The sequence below is a fragment of the Tamandua tetradactyla genome, chromosome 2 (genome assembly GCF_023851605.1).
Source record: "Tamandua tetradactyla isolate mTamTet1 chromosome 2, mTamTet1.pri, whole genome shotgun sequence".
Lineage (NCBI taxonomy): Eukaryota > Metazoa > Chordata > Mammalia > Pilosa > Myrmecophagidae > Tamandua > Tamandua tetradactyla.
In genome coordinates, this window is record NC_135328.1 from 56,532,150 (window position 1) to 56,556,781 (window position 24,632).

Below are 24,632 nucleotides of genomic sequence, written 5' to 3' on the forward strand. Positions count from 1 at the left end.
TTGAAAATGTCACATCCCTAATGGGTGGTCCAAAGAAACCTCAGCAAGAGAAGTGTAAAATATTCATTCTTCCTCCAGAGCTGTCGAAAGTCACCCACTGTCCTGACCTGGGCCAGGAAATATTCCCTGCAAATGGAAGCACCCTCAACATCTAAATCATGAGAGTAGTGATGGTTGGTCTCAACTCCTTGCCTGGTGTATTGATCAGGAAATGCACATATGCTCTTTTCGAGAAAGGGGGATTTCTGTGTTTCCTTTAGTAAGGCAGGGAAGGGTGACTGGCTCTTGGTGCTTATTCCATATAAAATAAACTGACTCTGCATGGTTCCTTATTTGAATGTACAACTTGAGAGCCTGTATCTTATTTAAATGAACACAGTAAATGAAAGAACCAAGCTCAACTTCCAGGCTGTCACAGAAATTTATTATTCAATACCAGCATTTTTCTGTTTATAGCAAATAAATGTTACCCCTCCCAAATGCTGTTGGTCCAAAGTTGATTACATTCCAATCTCACCCAAACTCTCTCTCACACTAACCACATTTACATGGTCTCATAAAGTCCAGCCAGCAGTGGCATGAGATTCAGTATCAGTGGGACCCTGGCAGGTCCCTGCTCATTCACTAGGTGAATATGGGCTCAGAGAAGAGGGTCTGTCTGTCCACTTTGGGAGTGTGGGGGCCTCAGCCTGTCAAAGGGCAGAGCCAAACTGGGCAACAGGAGAGGTTCAGGGGTGAAACTGGAGTCTGGGGGTGGCCTGGACTAGCTGGTGGGGAGGGTAGTTCCTGCCTGGCCTGGCCCATTCTGGTTGAGAATGGATAAACTACCCAGCCAGCCAAACCCGTGAAGGGTGACCCTGAGGCTGGCAGGCCCCAAGGCCAGTTAAATTTCCCCTTTGGCAATGTGGGTCCCTTCTGCTTTCTTCACAGAAGCATTGAGGTAGCTGTGTTCTTGATCTTGGTCTCCATGCAAAGGTCCTCTTAGTGAGGAGAAACTGTAAGTTGGCCGAGGTATCCATAGCATAAAACCCGTGGGCCATGTCAGGGATCTGCAGCACTGGTGGGTGGAGGAAGGGAATGGTCAGCTGTGCTTCCCCGCTCCCCCTACTCCCCATGCGCCTCACCCCCCCATACTGTCTTCACTGCTCCAGATCACAGGGCTGAAATAGACCTTCTAGAACACAAACCATAGCCTCTGAGTGCAGCACTACTTGGGACAAGACCATAGAGGCTGAGCAGAGGGCAGGCCTGGCCCCACCTCCTGAGCAGGGCTCCTGAAAGCATCCACTCCCACTGAACACCTGTCAGCCAACCTGAATTTCCTCTTTGATTCTATTTTCCAACTGTCTTTTCTGGCCTAGAGCCTGCTAGCAGGAAACGCTGGGCTGGAATTCCTGCTCCTGCCTCTAACGGGTGGCTACCAATCTCCTTCTTAACCTCTCAGTCTTCAGTTTTCTTTTACTGTAGGATGGGTCCCTTCTGCCCTACCAATTTCACATCCCACATCTCCCATTTCCCATCATGAAATGAGAGAAAATTTAAAACCAACTTCTAGGAATGGTGGCAGTCATTGTTATTTGCCTGGGCTAATTCTGGGAGAGGGTGATCAGCTCACTGAAAATAGTCAACCTTAAAGGTGGACATACATAATATACCTGCATATGTTGACCATTTTTCTCTCCCATTTGGGATGAAAAATAGGCAAAGGGGCCTGAGATACTGGCTCTCTGTCTGAGCCCTTCTTGACTCTCTCCCTTTCCCAGTTTGTACAATACTGAGTTGGCTCCCTAGAGATTCCAGAGGCGATCAAGACGATTACAGAACAAAAAGGAGGATAATGTTTTGATTTTTGTATCATAAAATCATAGACTATCACGTATTTGGTGCTTGTGTTCACTAGTCATGCTGCTTTTAAAGGCACAATTACTCTAGCCTGTCCAGAAAATACCCTTCCAGCTGAGCCATATGCTTGGCCATTATGCCCATGGCCTGAGTTAAAAAGCCCTTTCTTTGGAATCCTATATGGTGTTTAGCTTGGAAATTGGTTTCCCAATGCCTGTATTGCTCCCAGTGAAGGGACTGTGACTGGTAGATAGAGCAGACAGGGAGACACTGAGGGCTACCCAATGTGAACACTGAGGACTAACCAGGGCAGGTTAGTGTGTGGGCAAGACACCTACCTACCCTGCTGACAGATTCACTGGGGCCAGAGCTCCTTGGACCTTCAGTCAAGGCTGAACCCTTTCACCACTGCCTGCTACAACTCACCCCCAAATTGCTTCAATCTTCTGAAAAGATTTGGACTAGATTGTAGTTCTCTGTCCTGTCCTCATCCAATCTCCATGGCCTTCTCGATCATGGAGCCTTATCTTGACTGGACAGCTGGGGTAGGTCAGGAGACAGGCCATCAGGGCATAGGACCTAGAGCCGATCAACCCAGAATATACCCAAAAGATACCCTGGAGCCCTCTCAGCACTGAGCAGGAGGCTGCGGGCCTCTGGTGGCGGCTGGGTCTTAGGGACCTCCCTGCCTTCTCCTGCTCCCCTGGGAAAACCTCCATGGAGTAAAGGGGGATCATTTCCAATTATTCCCACCCCATCTCCTTTAAGAACCTACACCTATGTCTTGATGTTGTTTCTCAATGTGGAGTCACCACATGTGCCCTGTAGGTTGATCTGGTTCCCCTGGGACCTCAGTCTTCACAGCAGCTCCAGGCTTCCAGGGCCCCAGGTAGAAAAGGTGACCACGCAGCAGAGGAGAACAGCTGAGGGAAAGCTGGGCCTACCTCTGCCACCTCCTCCCTCACAATCACAGGAAACTGCCTGTCCTCAAGGCGTGCCCCTTCCCTAACGGTGCTCCTATGGAAAATGGTATCAGCAAATCAACACAGCAGACAACATTTAGTCCAGGCCTGGTTATTTCAGAAGGAGAAAGGGCTGGGGACAAACAACTTCACACTAAGCCTGCCCTGGCATTGAGGATTCAGTGGTGGTTAGCACAGCCTGGGTCTCCAGCTACCTCACCCAAGTGGACCTGGGAACAGGACTTAGGCAAAGGGTCATACAATGACAGCTCATTACAACCACACTAGCTACTGGTAGCAAGAGCAGTGCAGCCCAGGGCAGATGTGTAACACAGCATTTAGCCAGCCCGGGTGGCACAGGGCCTGGGGTGGCACCATCTTTAGGTTCTGCCAGCATCTGACCACTGCTCACACCCTCACAGCCACCAGTGGGGCAGCCCCTCCCATTCAGCCTGGGTCATAGGCAAAGCCCCTCACTGGCCTCTCTATCTTCAAGCACTAGCCCTTCTACCACACTATAGCTAAAGCTCACCTGCTATCTCTGCTATGCTCAGACACTACAATGGCTCCTGTCACACCCTGTGAGAAAGCCAAACTCTTTCCAGCAGTCCATAAGGCATCACGTGACCCAGTCCCCAGCCCCTCTGACTTCATCTCTTCCCCCTGACCCTGTTCCTTTACCTCTGGCCTACTTGCTTCTCCTTGGACCAGCCAAGCATACTCCCTGACCCTGTTCCTTTACCTCTGGCCTACTTGCTTCTCCTTGGACCAGCCAAGCATACTCCCTGCTCAGGACCTGCCAGCCTGTCCCCTCCTTCTCTCCCTTCTCTTGGGCTGCCTCAGTGAGGTCTTTCCAGTCCACCTTATTTCAAGACGCAAGCCTCAGCCCCCATGCCCACCATCCTTAGTCCTCTTTGCCATCGAACATATGAAATTCTGACCTCTGCAAGTGGCTGTCTGTCCTTCCCAACCCCCTTGGATGTCCTCTCCAGATGACAGGGAAAGAACACATCATTCCTTCTATCCTTATGTCCCGAACAAGTGAGGAGACCAAGAAGATGCCCACCTGCCCAGTTCACCAGGATGCTCTTATGCATGTTGCCATCGACCATGTCCAAGCTGACACAGCGGTCGCCCACCTGCTGGCTGGAGCTGGGCAGCGAGCCATGGGCTGTGTGCGTGGTCAGGGTGGCCCCAGGTTTCATGGAGGAGGAGGGGGAGGACGTGCCTCTGGAGGCTGATGTGACACTCACGAGTTCTGTGACAATGGGGAGGTTGACCCACACCTGTGTGGACAGCAAGATCAGCAGAAGCCCAGACCCTGTGGGACACCCCAGGCCTGCTTCCATCTCCAGGAGGCTCCCAAGGTCTGTAAGAGCCGGCACTCCTCAGCCCCCTTTGTGGTGTGGGGAGGGACAAGCAGGCACAGGAAAGGGCAGGTCAGGGTGAGGGTCCTCAGGGTGAAGGGTGGGCAGTCACTTTCTTTTCCTGGCCATCTTGGGACTCTGGCTGATTGCCACTTCAGAGCTGGAGGAGCCGGCCACTCATAAGGGGAGGCAGTCAATTACGTGCCCACTGCTAGGGGCAGGGCCACACTGGAGATGCACGCTGGAGGGGGGATGTGCCACCACTACTAGGCTCTGTGTCAGGGGCCTGGTGACTGGATGGAAGGGCAGGCTGACCTTGGGGCCTCCCCCAAAACATAACCAAGCCCTGCCATGGTACCCCTGCACTCCGGGCACTAGCTAGTCTAAGTACTCGGCCCAGCAACAGAAGCCCATGGGCTCCAGCTGCCTGAGAGCTCCTGCAGCATCACCCCACTTCATAGAGGAGGGAACCGAGTCCCAGAGGGGGGACGACTCACCGCAATCACAGGGCTGGTCAGGAGTGGAGGTGGGATTCTAGCACAAAGCTGTCTGATTCCAAGAACCCAGCTCAGCCCTGAAGCTTCCCTGAGGTTCAGGCAGCCTGTACTTGTCCCCCCTGTACTGGAAACTCTTGTCATCCTAGCCTTGATCACATCTGCAGGTGTTAGGCCTGGAAATTCTTCCCAGCCTACTAGGATGGAGGCTGGAGCTCCCGAGACGGGTGGTGGCTACGGGACAGAGCAGCAGCTGTGAGGTTACCAGGAGCCACACCTGACGTCTCCCTCCCCATGTCCACAGCGGCTGGCATGTGGGTGCCCCGGCTCTCTTCAGATAACAGGTCTGATGCTGCCATCGTGTGTTTTCTAACCTTCCCGTATCTCTCACTGTCAGTGAGTCTCTCCACGGCCCCAGACCAGGCCCGAGTCCCGGTGGTGCACCAGGGCAGCACAGCAGCAGGCTGGAGATGCTGGATGGCAGCCATCACCTGGGATTCCTGGGAACAGAGGGAAGGAGGAGACCGCTGCGCAGGCCTGAGTGGGCTTTCTGGGCTGGATGGGGACCAGTGGCTGGGTTTTTGTTCCCATTGACCCCCTAGTCCCCGCCACACCTTTCTCGGCTCTACCTGTTCTCAGGGCTGAGTTCAGACAGTTCATCCTCCAGGAACTGTCCTTCATCCCACATCCCACATCCACCATGCCCCCCTCTCCAGAGAGCCATTTAATCCAACCCTCCCCATAAATCTAAGAGGAAGCTGGGGAGAGCCCAGTGGTGTCCTTCCCAGGACAGTCTCTGACAGCCTCCTCCCCAGTGGAACCCCAGCAGTGACTGCCACAGCCACTCACCTTCCTTCTTTTGCTGAAATTCACCATCCTCCCCTGGAAGGCAGACAATTCACAGCTGTCATATAGGGTCCCCAGCACTACCATCCCCCTCACCCCATCATGCTGTCTGACTGCGGGGTCCACCAGGGGCCAGGCAGCCCAGACCCAGGGTGACATAGGCAGAGTCCTTGGTGCCAGGAGGGACCAAGGAGTGGTGACGAAGTGACTTTCCAGTCCCATCCTCTGATGATGGATGGAGAGACGGCCCCTGAGTCCCAGCCTCCTAGACACTTCTGTAGTATGACCATGACACTCCAGCTCCCCAGGTGGCTGTGAGGCTCCATACGTGGGGTGTCCACTGCTGAGACAGAGCTCGGTGAAGGGCCTCTGCTCCCCAACCTCAGGGACCCTCCCCACCCTGTCCCGCCACCCCATCCCCCCAGGCTCACTCACATCCTAAGTGAATTCTGAAGAACAGGATCCAACGTCACCACATCATTGAAAGATGTCCCCGGGTAGGGGACAGCGCCCAGGGTGACGCCCTGTGGCACTGGGAAGGTGGGCATGAGCATGGGCTCCCAGGTGCACCCAAAGCCCTGCCCTGAAAACGCCTCAGCCTCAGACACCTAGGACCTACCCAGGTCTCCTCTTAGGACTTCTGGGTCTCTTAACCTCCCTCCAAGTCCCCCCAGCACCCTGCCTCTAAGTACCCTAAACTCACTTCCTCTCATCTCCCAGGAATGGCTTTTGGTGAAACACAGTGTTTATGTGTGTTTTACCAAGGCACGTAAACATTGTGGACACCACCCCCACCCCCCCAAATCCCCTCTGAGTTGGGTTCTTTCAGGCTCTGGCTCTGACTAGCTGCAATAAGCTCCCCTCCCCCCCGGATTCTAGAGGCCCAAAGCATACCCTAAGGGATCCAGAGGAGGGGGCTTAGGGTGGCACCCATGGGAGGGATGCAAGGAGGGTCCCCACCCTGACTTGGAGGCCAGCCCCACCAGGCCCTCCCTGGCCTCAGGCACACTCACCCTCTCCTGCTGCTGTTGCCTCTTCTGTGCCCTCTTGGGGTTCATCTCCAGGGTGGCAAACTTGGAGGTCCCTTCCTGTCAGAGTTGAAGACATGATGAGGACTCTGAGGCCCTTGGCGCTCACCAATTGTCCCTGGGGCTGTGCCCCCCCCCCCAACTGGGGGTTAGAAATGCAGCTGCCAACACCAGCGTCCCCAATCTTCCCAGGGTATGACCTGGGACAAGGGGCCTGGCCTCCCCGAGCCTGTCTGCTCATCTGCCACATGTGAACGAGGACTTGACCCCTCATCAAGTGTCCAGAGGAGTCACTGTGGCTCTCACCATCGCTCTCTACACCACAGAGCCGTGGGACAGACTGGCCAAGTTCCTGTCCTTCCTTGCATCTCGCTGCCTCGCCATGAGGTCATCCCTCCATTCCAGATGAGGGTACAGGCCTAAGAGGGGCAATAACTTGTCCCAAGTCCCACAGGCAAACTAAGGGGAGGCTTTTCCCTCCCTGATGGTGGCCTCAACCACACTGACACCATCCCACCACCCACCACCACTAACTGGTCTCTCGGTGTGCGTGGGGGTCTTGTGCCAACTGAGCCTAAGGAAGAGGCCCGCCTGGCCGAAACAGGGTCTCTGACAGTCAGTGGGAATGGTGGTAACGGCTGAAACCATGGCTCTGAGTCCCACGTTCGGTGGCTGGGCTGGTGGGGAGGAACCTTGAGCTGCTGGTGCTGGTGGCTCATCTCCCAAGTGGCATGGTTCAAAGGAGAAACGAAGTGCACTTGTAATTACGCCTAAGAGTCACCCCTAGAGATCCTCTTTTGTTACTTAGATTGTGGCCTCTCTCTCTAAGCCAGCTCAGCAGGTGAACTCACTGCCCTCCCTCTTACGTGGGACATGACTCTCAGAATAAGCCAGGACCCAACATCATGGAATTGATAAAGCCTTCTAGACCAAAAGAGGGAAGAAACATGAAATAAAAAGTTTCAGGGCGGTGCCATAGGGGCTCAGTGGCAGAGTTCTCACCTGCCATGACGGAGACCCAGGCTTGATTCCTGGAGCCTGCCCATGCCAAAAAAAAAAAAAAAAATTTCAATGGTTGAGAGATTCAGAGTCAAGAGGTATCCTTGAGGTTATTCTTATGCATTATATAGCTATCCCTTTTTAGTTTATTGTGTATTGGAGTGGCTGGAGGGAAATACCTGAAATTGTTGAGCTATGCTCCAGTAGCCTTGATTCTTGAAGGCAATTGTGTAACAATACAGCTTTTACAGTGTGACCATGTGATTGTGAAAACCTTTCCTATCTGACACTCCTTTTAGTCAGGGTATGGGCAGATGAGTAAAAAATAAGGATAAAATAGGATGGGTTCTTGAGTGTCAGGGGGATCCTCAAAACAGCAACTGCCCCTCAACACTCATACACCAGCCTCACCTGCAGCTCGGTCTGGTTCACGGAGCTCATCAGCAAGCACAGGTGGGGCTGTCTGGCCTTCTCATCTGCCCAGACTCACCAGTGTTGCTGCCTCCACGTCCCCCCTGTAGTGGCCATCCTCTGCGGGTGGCATCGGGGCACTTGGCGGTGGAGGAGGTGACGAAGGGCCAGCAGCCACCTCCGCACACCCGCACACCCGCGTCTCCAGGCTCTGCACACCCACCAGGCCCAGCGCCAGGACGGCCCACCTGGCTGTGCTCTGGGTGGCCCCAAGCCCCAAGGGCAGTGAGAGCCCCAGCGAGGGCGGCTGGTGCCCGGCGTGCCACCGTTGGGGCGGGTAGAGCCGTTGGTGCCTCGCGCGCGTGCACGGTAAGTCCGGGCTCCGACCCCCTCCGCGCGCCTGCCGGTGGCTTCCAGGCGTGACGGCCGCGAGCGCGTGGTCCTCGGGGCCGACCTGGTCAGCAGGACCCGCAGGCGCCGGCGCTGCCGGGAGCCTCCCCCGGAGCTGCGCCCTGGAGCCCCGCCCTCACACCTGCGTGGTCGGCCTGGTGGGGCTCGGAGCTGCGGGACACGCTGCGCGCGCATTCCGACCTGAACCCCAGGGTGTGGGCTGAACCCGCAACAAGGCCTAGCGTCCAGCGTCCTGCCGCTGCGCTAATGAGCTGATCGGTGGTGCTGGGTAGAGACAAAGTTAGATGAGCAGGGAGCCCCAGGGCAGGGAGTGGCTGCATGGGACTGTCTCGAGCCCAGCAGCTGGTCACCATTTGCATTGTCCTGTCCAAGGAGAACAACCAAGAGAGCCCTACATGGTGGAGGAGTGACCGAGGCTGAGAATGGGGACAGTCCCAGATGAGTGCCCCACCCAGGGCTCAGACACTTTCCCATACCCCACCCCCATCCACTTGGAGGGAACCTGGCACATCCTCTCCTAACCAGTGGCTTGGGCGACTCTCCCTCCTCTTCAGTGTCCTTTCATAATCATTCATCAATGGATCTATCCCACCATCAGCCTTGTCAGGGTGGGAGGAGAGAGCTGGGGCCAGAAGGAAGCAAGGCCACCAATGTCCTAATACAGGGCTTCACAGGCAGCCCCCAGCAAGACATGACCCAAGGGGTCTGGAGAGTTTGTTTAAAATTCCAGCTGTCAAAACTCAAGCCCTTGAGAAGTTGCTTTTGAAAGTATGGGGAGGAACCTGGGAATCTGTTGTTGTAACATGGGAACAGGAGCATCTGAACAGACAGGTCTGAGACCCGCTTCCCCAGAGAGTATTTAGCAGGCTTTGGAGCATTCGTGGATGCCCCAGGAGGATACACCCCATTTTGTATGACTGTAGTGTCCTGGGGACAGGGTCTGTTGGGGATTGACTCATGTACCCCCAAGAGAATCAGTGTTCCTATGAGAGTGAACCCATTTGTAAATAGGACCTTTTGAAGATAACGATTAACACATTAGATGTGGACTCATTTGTGAGTAGGAGCTTTGAAAATTCCATTTAGAAGAATTCACAATGAACCAGGGTGGGCCATGGTCCATATGGCTGAAATCCTTGTAAGCAAAAGAAATTGTACATGGAGCCAGAAGCCAGAAACCAGAGATAGAGGGAGAGATTGTCATGTTATGGAGACAGACATGCATCTACAAGCCACATCAGAAAGTTAAGGATTCTGGGAGAAAACAAGCAATGCCACTGCCTTGATTTTGCACTTCTAGCCTTACAAACCACGGGCCAATAAATTCTTTTTTAAGCCAACCAGCGTGTGAAACAGAAGGCTTTTCTTCCCAAATAGCTTACCATCATGTCAACAAGGCTCCAGGATAATAATGGCAGATTACAAGTGAGAGGCAAGATGCAGACTCTATTTAAGAAAGAGTTTCTAGGGAAACCCAAAGATAACAAGGAAGACACAGTAAAGGACCAGAGGAAACTGAAGCAAATAATACCTACAAGTACAGCACACATTGAACATTGCCTAAATCCCAACTGAAGAAATAACAGACCTCACACAAAGGCTCATATACCTCAGTTCCTATCACACCATACGTGATATCTGGCTACCATCAAACAAAAAATGGCAAGTTGTGCTACAAAATAAAAATAACAGTCTGAAAAAACAGAGCCATTATCAGATCCAGTATCAGATTGGAATTTCATAATTCTCCGACTGGGAATTTAAAATAATGATGATGAATATGCTAAGGGCTCAGATGGAAAAAAAGGACAATATTCGATAACAGGCAGGTCAATTTGATGGGCCAAGCCCTCGATCAAGATACCAAAAAATGTATCTTGATTGCTATGATTTTTAGCCCGCTCTTAAAACACACACCTGAAGCAAGTGCCTTCCTTCCCTGCCCTAGTCCCAGCCCTTTCATTGACCATCAAAATGGTATAATGCATACTTTTTTCTTTTTCTCCACACTTACCTGCTTCTTCCACAATAAGGATGATTTGATAATATGAAAAGAAAATTTTTTTTCAAATCAGGAATGCTAGAAATCAAAAACATTAACAGAAAAGAAGAATTTTGATAGGCTCATCAGTGGCCAAAGACAAGAATCAGTGATCTGGAAGATATGTCAACAGAAATTTCCAAACTTAGGCAAAGAGATAGAAATAGGAAAACACTGCACAGCCCAACAGGATATCTAATTACAATTACAAAGGGTGTAACATGTGAAATGGGAATAACAGAAAGAAAAAAAGCAGAAGTATTTGCTGTAATAATGGCTGAATTACTTTAAAAATGGATACTACAGAAAATAAACTGTTGATCCAGAATGCTCACATAACCCTAAGCAGGATAAATAACAAAATATTACCCCTTGTCATAAAATATTCAAACTACAGAAAACAAACAAAGAAATTTTGAGAGAAGCCAGAGGGAAAGAGAAAGCAAATGAACTAAAGAAGAAAAGATTTCTTCCCTGGGGAGGAAAATAGGTTAAGACTGACATTGGATTTCTCTTATGAAACCATACAAATAGGAAGGACATTTGCTGGTTTGGAAACTGGAATGTATCCCCAGAAAAGTCATGTACTTCTAATCCGATATTGTGGGGCAGGCCATTATTACGTGGGACCTTTGTATGAGGTTGACTCCGTGGAGATGTGACCCACCCAGTTGTAGGTGGGCCTTTTGATTAGGTTGACTCCATCGAGATATGACTCTGCTCATACAAGGTGAGTTTAATCTGCTTACTAGAGTCCTAATAAGGAGAGATTTTAGAGAAAGCATAGATGCTTGGAGAACTGACACAAAAAGCAGATGCTTGGATAGAGAATACCCTAGGAGATGCTAAAGAAGAATCCACAGGAGCTGAGAGAGTCATTTCGAAACCCCCAGGAGAAAAAGGCCAGCACATGTTGCCATGTGTGTGCCTTCCCATGTGACAGAGAAACCCAAGATGCAACCAGCCTTTCTTGAGTGAAGTTATCCTCTTGTTGATGCCTTAATTTGGACATTTTCATGGCCTTAGAACTGTACACTTGTAACCTAATAAATTCCCTTTATAAAAGCCAATCCATTTCTGGCATATTGCATTCTGGCAGCTTTAGCAAGCCCAAACAGACAGTGGGGTAAATAATTAAAGTGATGAAATAAAATATAAAAACCTAGAATTCTATATTCAGAAAAATTATCCTTCAAAGGTGAAGGAGAAATGAAGAATTTTTCAGACCCACAAAAGTTGAAGGAATTTGTCACCAATGGACCTGCCTTCCAAGAAATGTTGAAAGAAGTTCTTCAGAAAGGAGGAAAATGATATAGGTCAGAAATGCAGATGTGCGTAAGGAAGAAAGAGTGTTGAGGGAATAAATGAAACTAAAATAAAAGATTTCATTTCACTATCCTTAATTGACCTAACTGAAAACAATTTATTCATAATAACACAAGCAATAATATTGGATGATGATGGCATACTTTTAAGTGAGCTGAATGTAGGCAAAGGACGGGGGGAAGGAAAAGGGAATACTCTGTTATAAATTGCCTGCACTACCTATAAACACAAGAGAGTGATATTTGAAAGTTTACTTTGATAACTTGCACATGTATATTGCAAACTTTAGGGAAGCCTCAAAAATAATTTAAAAAGAGTTATACTTGATATGCTGAGCAGAAGGAAAAATGAAGTCCTATCTGATGTTCATATAAATCAAAGAAAGCAGTAAAATGGTGCAAGTCCAAAAAAGAGAAAAAAGAAACAAAGATCAAAGGCAAAGACCAGAAAACTATTAGATACATGACAAGTATCAACCCAAATATTTTGAGAATCATTCACAATGTGAATAGCGTCAAAAACTATTGCAAGACAGACACTGTCAGAGTGCATAAAACATCAACTATATGTTGTTTTCCAGAAATCCACTTTAAATATTTTAAAAAAAAGAAGAAAAATAAAGGGATGGAAAACACTATACCCTCTGAAGACTGATTAATAGACAGGAGTAGCTATAAGAATTTCAGACAAAGCTCACTTCAGAAAAAGAAAAATTACCAGGGACAAAGAAGGATATTAAACAATAACAAAAAGATCAATTCTCCAAGAAGACATTGCAGTACTGAATACGTATGCACCCAATAAGAAAGCATCAATATACTTTGGGCAAAAAAGGATACAACTGCAAAGAGCAAAAGCCAAGTCCACTGTTAGAGTTGGAGACTTCAATGCATCTCTCTCACTCAGTAAGTGACATATTCAGGAGGCGTAAACTCATAAGGACAGAGCTGAGCTGAACAGCATCATCAATCTCCTGGTTTTTATCGACATTTATAAAATCATTCCTCCAACAGCAGGAGAAACATTCCACTCAGCTTCACATGGAGGATTCACCAAGCTAGAACACATTTTGGATCATATAATACACCTTAACACATTTAAAAGAATAGAAATCATCCAAAGTCTACTCAGACCCAGAGTGCCTCGTAGGTGCCAGACCCCATGGGAGAAGGTGTCAGGCACTGTGTCTTCTTGGAGCTCACAGCTGGGGAGGGCTGGAGGGGGGCATGGCTCACAGAGAGGTGAGGAGGAGGTATTAGGGGAACATTGAATGCAATTCCATGCAATTCAATTTGCATTGAAGTCTCCAACTCTAACAGTGCCCCAGTCCCAAGGGGGTACATCAAGGCAGGCTTCCTGGAGGAGTTGACAGCAGTAGTCACTGGGAAATGTGCAGGTGGTGGGAAGAGCCGGCCTGACGGGGGGGCAGTGTGAGCACAGGTGTGCAGTCCAGGCCCCATAGGCTGTGGGTGGGGTGGAATCAAGGGGAGGGGAGGGAGGTGGTGGACCATGCAGGAAGGAACCTGAAGATTAATGTGCAGGGGCCTCTTTAAGTGGGATTGCAAGCATTTTTACAGTTTTTTCATTAAGGTGGTCCTTCCCAAATTTTAAAACTTCAGAGCCAACGAAACTTTGATTAGTCCTGACACCTGTATTTACAAAAACACCCGCCTTGGATTCTGCCCCAACCGCTCCCAAACTGTTTGCCTCTGTTTTTTATCTGGACTTTAAACCACACCCAGGCCCTTTACTTCTCAGTAACAAGAGCCATCTAGCACTGGTCAAATCTGCACTAATGGGTGTTGAAGTAGTTAATTGACCCAACAAGCCCAATGAAATATTTAATCACTGCATCTGTATAAGCCAGAGGCTCAATGGGGAAAGCGCTGGCTTCCCTCTTGTTCTGTGGGAACCCTGAGCAAAAGGCTCCTGCCATTTCGTGGAGTGGGGCATGGGGCTGTATAAGGGGGGAGGAGGAGGAATGAAAAAGAACTAAGAAATGACCCCAGGTGAGAAATGTGCTTTCTGGGTACCCCCAGCCCTCATATGAAGCTCTCGTCTTCGTCAGCATTGGCTAAGGAGGCAGTCACTCACCAGTCCCAGGGTGGTCACAGTGTGCTCCTCTCCCTTTCTGGTTCAAAAGATGATCCTGTGCCCAGGGAAGTGGGACCAGGCATTCAAGCCCCGACCCCAACCCATCTCTGCCCTGCCAGGCACTCAGACAGCCACGGGTCTCTGAAATCCCTCAGGTCCAGGCTGGTGTGTCCACGTCCCACCACCAAGAGCTTCAGGACCACCAGTGGTCTTCCAGGAGTGAGGACAGCCTGCAAGAAGAGGTTAAAGCTGCAGGGCTCTCCAGTGAATGGGTTCTTCCTTCTCTCACTCATTCAGGAGTGCTGATGCCAGCCAGCACCTTCCCACCTCCCCAGTCCCCCACAGGTGTGGGAACATTCCCGACTGTTGGTAGCTGGCTTTAGCACAGTGCTTCTGGAATAATTGCACTGTCATCACCTTCATCCGTTCCTTGGATTTGAGATCCAGGCTCCCTGTATCTCCAGCTTCTGGCACAGCGCATGATCAAATGTGAACTGGGCAAAGCCCTGATTAGCCACCTAGCACATGCCCCTTTCTTAAGAACTGCCCTAGATGCTCTTAGCAAGGTGGCTTCCACGGGTAGATGCTTGCTATTGGGAGCATGTGCCGGTCTGAATCTGTGGTGGGCCCCAGAAAAGCCATGTCCTTTAATCCTCATTCAATATGGCTGGGTGGGAGCATATTGATTGTTCCCATGGAGATGTGGCCCACCCAATTGTGGGTGGTAACTTGATTAGATGATTTCCATGGAGGTGTGCCTCTGCCATCGAAGGTGGAGTTGCTTACTGGAATCCTTTAAAAGAGGAATAATTTGAAGAGAGTCTCTTTTGTAGAGCCACGAGAAAGCCAGCAGACGCCGTCATGTTCACCAGGTGCCCTTCTAACTGAGGGAGAAATGTTGATCATCGGCCTTCTTGAACCAAGGTCTCTTTCCCTGGATGCCTTAAATTGGACATTTCTGTAGACTTGTTTTAATTGGGACATTTTCTCGGCCTTAGAACTGTAAACTAGCAACTTACTAAATTCCCCCTTTTAAAAGCCATTTTGTGTCTGGTATATTGCATTCTGGCGGCTAGCAAACTAGAACAGAGCACCTGGGACATGAGAGCAGAGAAAGCTTAGACTTTGCCCATTTCAAAGGCTGTTTCAGGGTCCTGAGTTAAGAATTGGCCACATGTGGCTTGGGGCCTCCCTGCACCCTTGACCCCCTAGTCAGAGAAAAGGATCTGGATGTCATTACATGAGGGTGTTAGGGGTGTCTCTTAAGGACAATGTGCCACTTCAGGTATATTTGCATTTCCCTGCTGTATTTCTGTGTCCACTACCTGTCCCCATGTCCCTGTGCAGGAGACGACACGTCTGTCCTTCCAGGCCATAGAGATCGCCCCTCAGGAAGGTTACTCCCGTCTCACATAACCGGTGCCCTTGACCTTCCCAGCTCAGGGGCCGAGGCCTAACTCGGCTGCACAGGAGCACAAGGAAGCAACTTAGAGCTGTGATCCAGACCCTCAGTGCTGCTGGACCTCTCAGGGAAGCTTTCCTGCTGCCCTTTCAGCAGTGCCGTCCTGCACATCTCACGGGCATGCTAATGCCCTGATCCCTGCTGGCCCCAGGGAGAGGCTGCCAGGAGAGAGGGCTGCACAGAGGACATGCAGACAGCAACTGTGACAGCGGGAGCCTGATACCTTCCCAAAGGGTGCAGCAGTTGAGCTGCCACCAGCTGCCTGTGATGGTGGTGGGTCCCTGCGTCTTGCCTGCGTCTGGCTCCTTTCAATCCTCTTCATTTTCTTAATGTGGGGTCAGGGTGGCAAAAGGCATCGCATTGCTGCCCCGACCCTGTGAAGTGGGGGCCCCTGCAGTCGTTACTGCCAGGAGGGTCTGGCTACGCTGAGGCTCTGTTTGGATCCTTGGTCCTGCGGGGTCTTCCTTCCTCCAGGGATACTCCTGGCATCTGCCCATTTGCCGGGTCTGGGGTCTCCATGGCCTCAGGTTCTCAAACCTTTAGATAGAAGAAAGAAATATTAGCAGTTCATTGCCTTGAAAGGAAAGGGCGGCTCAGTCTGTGTCTTCTCGGTACAAGGTCTCCAAACAGGGGAGGAAGGAGACTTGACCAGACCTTTCCCTCCTGGGAAGCAGCCCCAGCCCCAGGGCTCCTGGAGGGAAGGTCACGCAGCCTGGGGGGGAAGCGTTCTGGGGCCTGACCTGCGGCGCCTTGAACCGCCAGCGGATGCTTTCTCATCTGGAGGGTGGGCTCCGATACTCAGGGCTCGCCAGGAAAACGCTCTTAACTCAGGCTCTCAATGCAGGGAGGGCCATGACGACTCAGCCAGGAAAAATGACTTTACGGGGCTTGATATTTTAATTACGCCCTCACCTCAAATTCTCCTTCTCAGCAGAGGCCCTTTCTCTGCTAGAGGCACACATTACCCCTCTGTCCTCAAGTCCCCGAGGGCTGCAGAGTGGCAGGGCTGTGCTCCCGCCCCACATCCTCCTCCTGGTTCACGGAGCTGCCACTCACCATGTGTCCCCCACCGTCCTCCCAGAGGAAGAGTGACTCGGTCCCCCAGGGAGGAGAGCTGCACGGGCAGACGGTGAAGGGCAGCCCTTAGGAGGAGCTGGCGGGGTACCTGGTGCCAGCCTTCCAGGAGGGCACGTCATGCACATCAGCACCCTCCTGGGAGCACACTGGGTAGGCACCACCCCAGCAGGGCCCGGACCTCCTGTCCCAAAGGTGAGCCCCACCCAGGCCCTGAGCCCTGGCAGCTCTGCCCTCCCCCCGCCCAGCAGTGGGTCTCAAGGTCGCCTGCTCATCCTCTGGCCTCAGTTTGCCGCTCTGGAAGGTGGGTTGGTGAGAGGCTCCACCTCCTTGGGCTATTGTAGGCCTGACCGGGAAAGTGCTTCCCCAGAGCCTGGCTTAGCAGACAGGCCTGAGGGGCAGAGGCGGTCCCCAGGCGGTGCTCTCCTCTTGCCGTGGGCAGCTCCCAGCCTCCCCCTCACTGATGTCATTTCTCACCGCGGAAGGAGGTGTAAGGCGCCCCTTAGGGGACCCCGTCTTCGGTGTGGCCAGAGCAGGGGTCACTGCAGCCGGCAGAGGGGCCCGGGCCGTCCCTGTGTCTGGGCAGGTGCACTTAGCGCTCCTTCTCTCACCGCAGGCACAGCACGTGTCTGCCACAGGCCCTTTTCTAGGTGCTCAGCCTCACTCGGGGAGCAAAGCAGACCAAGTCCCTGCCTCCTGGGTCGGGGACTGAGACAATGACACTAGTCGTCTGAAGTGCGTGATTCCCTGGTCCCTCAGCTGTGATGCCGTCACGGTCGCCCCTAGGCATGGACCTAAGCTCCTTGGTAGTGACGGGCAAGACGCATGCCACCAAGCCCGGCAGTGAGTGCGCCCTGGGCACCCGGGGAGGGGCTGTTCTTCCCAGTGACCTGGAAAGGGAGTGGGTTGGATGGTGGGGGCGGGGGGAGCGGGGTGCTGGCAGAGCCCTGGGCCCCACTCATGCTATGAGCCAGCTGGAGGGCTGAGTTCAGGGGGCTCCATGTGGCAGGGGTCAGGGGGCGCTGTTCATGGGGTGGGGGGGTGCTGGGGCCTCTGGCTCCCTTTTCCCCACCCCAGCCCCATCCCAGCCCCGATGCCCCGTCCACACCCAGTGCAGACCCAAAGCAGCAGGTCACCAGCTGCCGGCTCACCAGTCCGCCCTGGACCTCACTCCTGTCTGCCCCCGGCAGGGAGGGCCGGGCTGGCTGCGCCCCTGACCAGCCCTGTGACTCGGGTGAGTCATCCCCTCTCTGGGACTCGGTTCCCTCCTCTGTGAAGTGGGGTGATGCTGCAGGAGCTCTCAGGCAGTTGTAGTGGTAGCAGGGCAGGGCTTGGTTATGTCCTTGAGGGAACCCCAAGGTCAGCTGGCCCTTCTGTCCAGTCACCAGGTCCCCGACCCAGAGCCCCACAGTGTGTGCCTCCGGTGTGGCCCTGCCCTCAGCAGCGGGCACGCAGCTGCCTGCCTCCCCTTACAAGTGACCGGCTCATCCGGTTCTGAAGTGGCAATCAGCCTGGGCCTTATCCTAGAGTCCCAAGACGACCAGGAAAAGGAGGTGACTGCCCACCCTTCACCCTGAGGACCCTTGCCCTGACCTGCCCTTTCCTGTGCCTGCTTGTCCCTCTCCACACCACAAAGGGGGCTGAGGAGTGCCGGCTCTTACGGACCTTGGGACCTCCTGGAGCTGGAAGCCGGCCTGGGGTATCCCACGGGATCTGGGCTTCTGCTGATCTTGCTGTCCCCAGGTTGGGGGCTGACTTCCCCATTGCCACAGGACTTCTCCAGTGTCACATCAGCCTCCAGAGGCACAGCCTCCCCACCCCTCCATGAACCCGGGGCCACCCTGACCACCCACACAGCCCGTGGTTCTCTGCCCAGCTCCAGCCAGCAGGTGGGCGACTGCTGCATCGTCACATCCGCCTGGACATGGTCAAAGGCCACACGTACAGAGCATCCTGCAGGAGCCAGGCAGGTGGACGGCTCCTTGGGCCCCCCACTCATTCAGGCCATAAGGACGTAAGGAATGATGTGCTCTTTCCCTGTCAGCTGGAGAGGACATCCAAGGGGGTTGGGAAGGACAGACAGCCACTTGCAAAGGTCAGAATTTCATGTGTTCAATGGCAAAGAGGGCTAAGGATGGTGGGCATGGGGGCTGAGGCTTGCGTGCTGAGATAAAGTGGCCTGGGAGGACCTCGCTGAGGCAGCCCCAGAGAGAAGGGAGAGAGGGAGGGGACAGGCTGGCAGGTTCCGAGGAGGGAGTGCACTTGGCCGGTCCAAGGAGGGGCAAGGAGGCCAGAGGTAAAGGAGCAGGGTCAGGGGGAAGAGATGGAATCAGAGATGGGTCAGGGCCTGGACCCTGCTGGGCCACGTGGACTGCTGGAGGGAGCTCACCTTTCTCAGGGGGGAGATGGGAACCTCTGCCAGGACAGTGCAGCCAGAGTCGGCAGGTGACCTTTAGGCTCAGTGTGGGGGATGGGCTGGGGTGGGAGACACAGAGAGGCCAGGGAGGGCTGGGCCCCAGGATGGGAGGGAGGGGCTGCCCCTGGGTAGGGGCTGTGAGGGCGTGAGCAGTGGTCAGATTCTGGATAGGACCAGCGGATGGCGGTCCCCCCAGCCCCCACCCACCCAGGCTGGCCGAGTGCTGTATTACACCCCTGCCCTGGGGCTGCACGGCTCTTCCTGCTGGGAGCTAGCGTGCTTGTGTCTAAGCTGCCGCTTTTACCGTCCTTTGCCCGAGTCCCACCTGTGCCCAGGTCCTTGGGGTTGAGGCAGCTGGGGACCTGGCCTTGCTGACCGCTGCATCCTCAAGGCCAGAGCAGGTCTGGTGTGTGGTTGGTTGTCCCCAGCCCCTCTTCCTCTCTGACCTTGACGCCGTGACTAGATGTTGTGTGTTGTGGGGATTCACTGACACCGTTATACCGGAGGGGCAGGGTCGGGGAGGGGGCGCGCCCTGAGGGCTAGCAATTTCCCTGATTGTGTGGGAGGAGGTACCACAGACAGGCCCAGGTTTCCCTCATCCGTCCCACCCTCTGCTGTTTGGAGCGCTCTGGGATGGCTGTGTCCATTGCCTAAAACCTGTGCTTTGGTTATGTCATGGGTGTGTGAACCGTTCCTGTGGGGAGGGGTGAAAGAGAGGGCATGATGGGCTTGGAGGCAGGAAGTGTCACCAGGACCGATGACCCATGGGCTAGCATGGACACACCTCACTACACATTAAATTACTGAGGGGCATCCTGTCTGGGTGGTGAACAGTCCTGTACTGTGGTCCCCGAGTGCTCGCCCCAGGATTCCCCGTGTGCAGGAGCTAAAGGGTTAACCTGGTACAGCACTGAGCCCCAGGACCCTGCACCAGCCCCCTGCCTGCCCTAGCTGTGGGCACCGGGGCCACTTCAGTCAGGTTTATCAGGGAACAGACACTACAATCTTACATTTAAATTAGTATATATATGTCTGAACTAAGCATTTTCTCTGTAAAGAGCATAAGTTTTCTTACTCTGTTTATGGAACAGACCTATAAGTAAAGAAAAATTCACTACCAAAATGCCCCCTCATGCCCTAGGTGTGGTCCCTAAGCACTGTTTTTCAGGAAGGGGAGGGAGGATGGCTGAGTCCAGCTCGTGGACAGGGAACATGGACGAGGAACCTGGCAGTCATGCTGAGCTGAAAGGCAAGGAAGACATCAAACCCCAGAGTGGTGGGGTCAGATGGTGACAGGAGCCCACCAGAAAATTTTGGGCCAAATTTGGGACAAGTATGGTATCATAATACCCCAAAAGTAGAAACATCCTGAATGCCCATCAACTGACGAAGGGATAAAGAAAACACTATACATCCATACAATGGGATATTATCAGACATAAGAAGCAAGGAAGTACAGATACATTCTAGGATGCATGGAACCTGGGAACATTATGTCAAGAAGCCAGACACCAGGGGCTGCATATCATAGGATTTCATTTATATGACGTGTCCAGACCAGGCCAATCCATAGACAATTGATTAGTGGTTGCTTGGGGGCTGGATTGGGGGTGGTTGGGGGGAAGTGACTGCCAATGGGCCCAGGGTTTCTTTTGGAATTGATGAAAATGTTCTGGACTTAGATAGTTGTTATGGTTTTTCCAACCTTATGAATATACTAAAAAGTCCTGAGTATGGCACTTCAAAATGTTGATGTTTATGGAATGTGAATCGCATCTCAAAAAAAAATGTTAAGCTGATACTCGTAGCTCATAAAATTGTTTGCCTTGAATGGAACCTGGACAGCTGGTAAATTAAAGAAACAGGCGCATTCGCTGATGCTCTTGACAAAGGTTCAGGTGCATTCAGGGACTAGAGGAATCGGGGGTCAGGTGAGTGGCCGTGTCCCTGGCTCTGGCCCTTCCCCTTGACCAAGTCTGGTCACCCACCCCCAGCTGGACTCATGGGGAGTAATATTTCCCCTCGTGTGTTATTTGCGGAGCTCAAAGAGGTTTGTCTCTTTACCCTGAGCATTTCTGCAAGCTGCTTGATACAGTGAACCTGCCACAGGTAAGAAAAATGTCTTTGCGGGAAGTTGTACAACAGCAGTGCTGGGAACGTGTTCAGGTACCAGGGCACGGGTTATTACACAGCCACCGCGCTGAGTCCCCTGAGTCTACTCAAGACCCCTTGGCCCTTTCTTTGATACCCCTGGACCACCCTGTGAGCTGGCACCTAAAGTTAATGCTTCATGCAGGGGGGGACGTAGACCCTAGCCACCACTTTGTTTTCTTTCTCTTGACCAAGCTGCCAGCCCTGCTCCTTGGGTGTCCCTGCCGGCTCCCAACCCCCAACCTGACTCCCTTGAAACCTACCTAGCAGCTATGGGGCTGCAGATGAAAACAACTCAGCATGCAGGAAAACAAAGGAAATAAGACTCTCTCAGACTGTGATATTTGTAAATATCAAACTGGCTCCCTGCTCCCCTCACTCAGGCCTTCAGGCTCCCCAGGCACTGAGAGACTCCTAAGTAGGGAGCTCTTCTCCCCACTTTCCCTCCTCTAGCCTTTCTGAAACTCCAGGCGGCCTAATCACTACGGAGGAAAACACGTGGTCCTCAGTCCAGCCCTCACCTGTGCCTCGGCCTCCCCCTCCTCTCTTCCTGTGATTTCCCCACCCCCACCCCCTGACAAGGCTGTCCTGTGCCTCCCGGACTTGATTCTGCTCCCTGTCCCCTCCCACAGGAGCTCTGAATAGCGTCATCCTTCTTTGTTGCCCATTGTCTGGAGCAAGTTTCTCTTTGACATCCCCCTGCCCCACCTCTGGGGCCTGTGTCTGTTCTGACTGATGAGGGTCAAATACATCATCCCCGTACAAGAGAGTTCGCACACACACTCAGCCAGGATGCATGGGCACAGACGCAGTCAGGAGTCAGGCTTGCAAAAAGCAATCTCAGGGCTCTCAGGAATACTTTGCACTGTTGCAATCTTAATTTTCCATGCAATGTCAACCTGTCCTTTCACTTGACCTTAACATCACTCTGAATAAATATTTGGATTATCTTCACTTTTACAAATTACCTGTTACTCGTTGTTTGTACAGACCCCACTGGATCATAACATAGAACGGAGGCTGGATTTTCCTTCCCATTTTACATATGAAGAATCCTGAAGCCCAGGGAGGGGTAGAGACATGTCAGAGTTCACTCATCAGAGGAGGAGAGGGCTGTCTCGGGGACTGGGTTTCTAAGCTCCAAGCTCCTTTCTCTTTCTAGATGTAGAAGAGTGTGGCTCCCAGACAAGTGTGGCTAAAGGAATCCAAATTTAGCATCCATGGTTCCCTTCCTTACAATCCATTCTTCTCTCCCACGTTAAAAAAGGCAAACGATTTAGGTCCTTGAGAGGCCCGGAAGAATGAGTAAACCCAGAGCCACATCGGAAGGCCACAGTGGACCCGATTAACGGGCGCAGGCAGCAGGGAGGGACCTGGGACCAGCAGCCCGCCGGAGACCGGCGCGTGGCAGACGCGGAATCATCCCCACACGGCCCGACAGCGCCCTCTACTGGCCAAAGCGGCTTCAGCTTTTTCCAGCTCATTGTCTAGGGGTCAGCGTCGAGCCCTGGGGCTGAGGGGCGTTTTTTGGCAAAAGGGCCAAAGGAGAAGGGCCCTGTGCAGGCAAGCCAGGGAGGAAAAGCCAGGGAGGAAAGGTGACTGAAGAGAGGAGCTTTCCCTGAGCAGGTGGAAGAAAAAGCAGCCCTATGCGTGACGGATGCATGTGCAGTGGTCGACGGGGTGGGCTCAGCCACAGAGGCCCGAGGTTATTCAAACGGGTGGGAAGAAACAATTACAACTTCCTCTTTAAGACGTTTAAATGCAGGTCCGCCTTGGTCACAGCTCAGATGGAGACACGCCAGGTGTGCTGATGCGGTGCCGCGGATCAGGGGGAGCTCCAGCCTCAGAAGGGTCCGCAGGCTGGGCGAGCTCGGCCCTAGGACACTGTGCATTGAAAACCGAGTAAACAAGGGCCCGGCTCCCTGGGGTTGCAGGTAATGTGACCTAGTTTAAACCAGTTCTCACCAAATGGAGGCGAGGGTAAAAATTCATGCAGAAAACAAATAAACAAACAAAAAACAATCAGAAAATCATTTAAATAATCCAAATTTAATTGAACACAATGACAGAAGATAGAGCCCAGATTTCTGTTTCTTATACAAATGTTGAGCCACCACATGATGTAGTAATAATCCGACACCCTCAGGAATCCTGGATAAACCTGCCAAGGAGCTACTAAAACAGGAGACTTTTTGAGATGGGAATTTTCAGCATTTATTGATCATCTTCTTTGCATTAAAGTATGTTGCGTCGTGGGGATGAGCTACTGGCGGTGAAACCATTACTAGGCCCATCCAGAGCAGGGTTATAGACCTCCCTGTTTTCTTAGGTATGTTTAAAGTCACACACTTTTCAATCCAGTGTGTATAAAAATTCTCTAACTTACATTATACATTTAAAAATACTCACCAAAGCAGTTTTAAGGAGCAGTGCATTATCAGTTGGAGTGGCTCCTCTGGATATAATTTTTTTTTAATTAAAAAATAAAAATAAAAAAATTGCATAAGGCACCTCAAGTCTACATCGGGGAACAGCGGTGGAGGTGGAGGTGGAAAGTGTCTCTGCAGCCTTCCTCTCCCCCATCCCCACGCCACAGCCCCTGGGGCCCAGTTCATGTTACATATGTGGAGATGAGGCTGCCAGAGGGAAACGCTCCCCTCAGGATCGCATAGGGACCCGGTGGCAGATGGAGACGCAGCCACGCCCTGGTGGATTTCTTCAGGGGGCGACCACTGCCGAGGGCTACGCAGGACCATTAATTTTGATCTGATTAGGTCTTTAAAAGGTCACTTGGGCTGCTGCATGGAGAATGGAAAAGAGAGGACCAGGGATAGGCTATGTTAGAGACCAGTAGGAGAGAATCCTTGAGACGGACGAGAGTTCAGAGACTGGTTCGTTCCACTGGTCCAGGTAAGTCATGGGTGGCAGGGACAGAAGGGTGCGTGGAGACGGACAGAAATGGGTGTGTCAGGTTCGGTTTTAGAGGCCAAGTCAACAAGGCTCTTCATGATCTGAGTATTTGTTCAGTGGGGAGAGAAAGGACTTGAGGATGATGCGAGGGTTTCGGCTTGAGCAAGTGGATGATTGATAGAAAGAAGTGTGTGTGTGTGTGTGTGTGTGTGTGTGTGTGTGTGTGTGTGTGTGTGTGTGTGCATGACTGTGTGTGTTTGGAAAGAGAGAGGTAGAGGGAGGGAGAGAAGGAGGACGCCAGGGTCCTGGTTTGGACATCTAAGTTTGAGGTCCCTCTGAGACGGGGGAACTGTCCCATCACGAAGTGACTCTATGGAGTCCTAAGCTCAGGGGAGTGTGGGCTGGAGACAGACACGTGGATATTATCAGCATACAGGGGGTATTTGGGCTGTGAAGCTGAATGAGGTCCCCTGGGGAGAGAGTGTAGCCAGAGAAAGAGGAAGCAGGAGGGAAGCCGATTTTGAATTTGTGGAAAAATCAGAGGGCAGCACTCTAACAAAGGAAGCCGACTGTGAGGGCGTGGGCACAGAACTATGAGCAGCAGCAGTTGCTTTTTCTGTGGGAATGTGAAACCTGAGATTTTGACCCGGTTAACAGGCATGGCTGAAACTGCAAAGATACAGAACGAGTCGGTGAAACTAATAGGAGGACCGCGGGTGGGGGCGAGAGGCAGCTGGACACGGCATGCCAGCCGCCTGATGAGGAGCAGAACCTGGGGGGATGCTGAGAAAGCCAGAC

The 24,632-nt window shown here is 52.3% G+C and overlaps 1 protein-coding gene across 14 annotated transcripts; it reads right to left on the reverse strand.

The window, feature by feature from the left end:
- Positions 1-320: 320 nt before the first annotated feature.
- Positions 321-8,299, reverse strand: LOC143673315 (ral guanine nucleotide dissociation stimulator-like). 14 transcript variants are annotated; one of them, XM_077147635.1, is made up of 8 exons: positions 7,074-7,531; positions 6,846-6,958; positions 6,525-6,599; positions 5,515-5,547; positions 5,040-5,165; positions 4,669-4,899; positions 3,871-4,090; positions 373-1,057 (listed from the first exon to the last, which is right to left on the reverse strand). In XM_077147635.1, exons 2-8 carry the CDS (start codon positions 6,846-6,848, stop codon positions 825-827), a joined length of 921 nt encoding a protein of 306 aa, XP_077003750.1. In that variant the 5' UTR covers positions 6,849-6,958; positions 7,074-7,531; the 3' UTR covers positions 373-824. The 14 variants fall into 14 exon arrangements, 11 of the variants coding, with proteins under 11 accessions (XP_077003751.1, XP_077003743.1, XP_077003742.1 ...); XM_077147633.1 differs by lacking the exons at positions 6,846-6,958; positions 7,074-7,531 and adding an exon at positions 7,950-8,299; XM_077147634.1 differs by having other exon boundaries at positions 6,846-7,531.
- Between the last annotated feature and the right edge of the window lie 16,333 nt (positions 8,300-24,632).

Excerpts from the sequence above, each read along its gene's own strand:
- LOC143673315 (XM_077147627.1), bottom strand. The coding sequence starts at position 6,065 with ATGCTCATGCCCACCTTCCCAGTGCCACAGGGCGTCACCCTGGGCGCT. Across the intron at positions 4,091-4,668 it reads TGACCAGCCCTGTGATTGCG|GTGTGGGTCAACCTCCCCAT; the intron begins GTGAGTCGTCCC and ends CTGTCCACACAG. Across the intron at positions 1,058-3,870 it reads CATCCTGGTGAACTGGGCAG|TGCTGCAGATCCCTGACATG; the intron begins GTGGGCATCTTC and ends TCCACCCACCAG.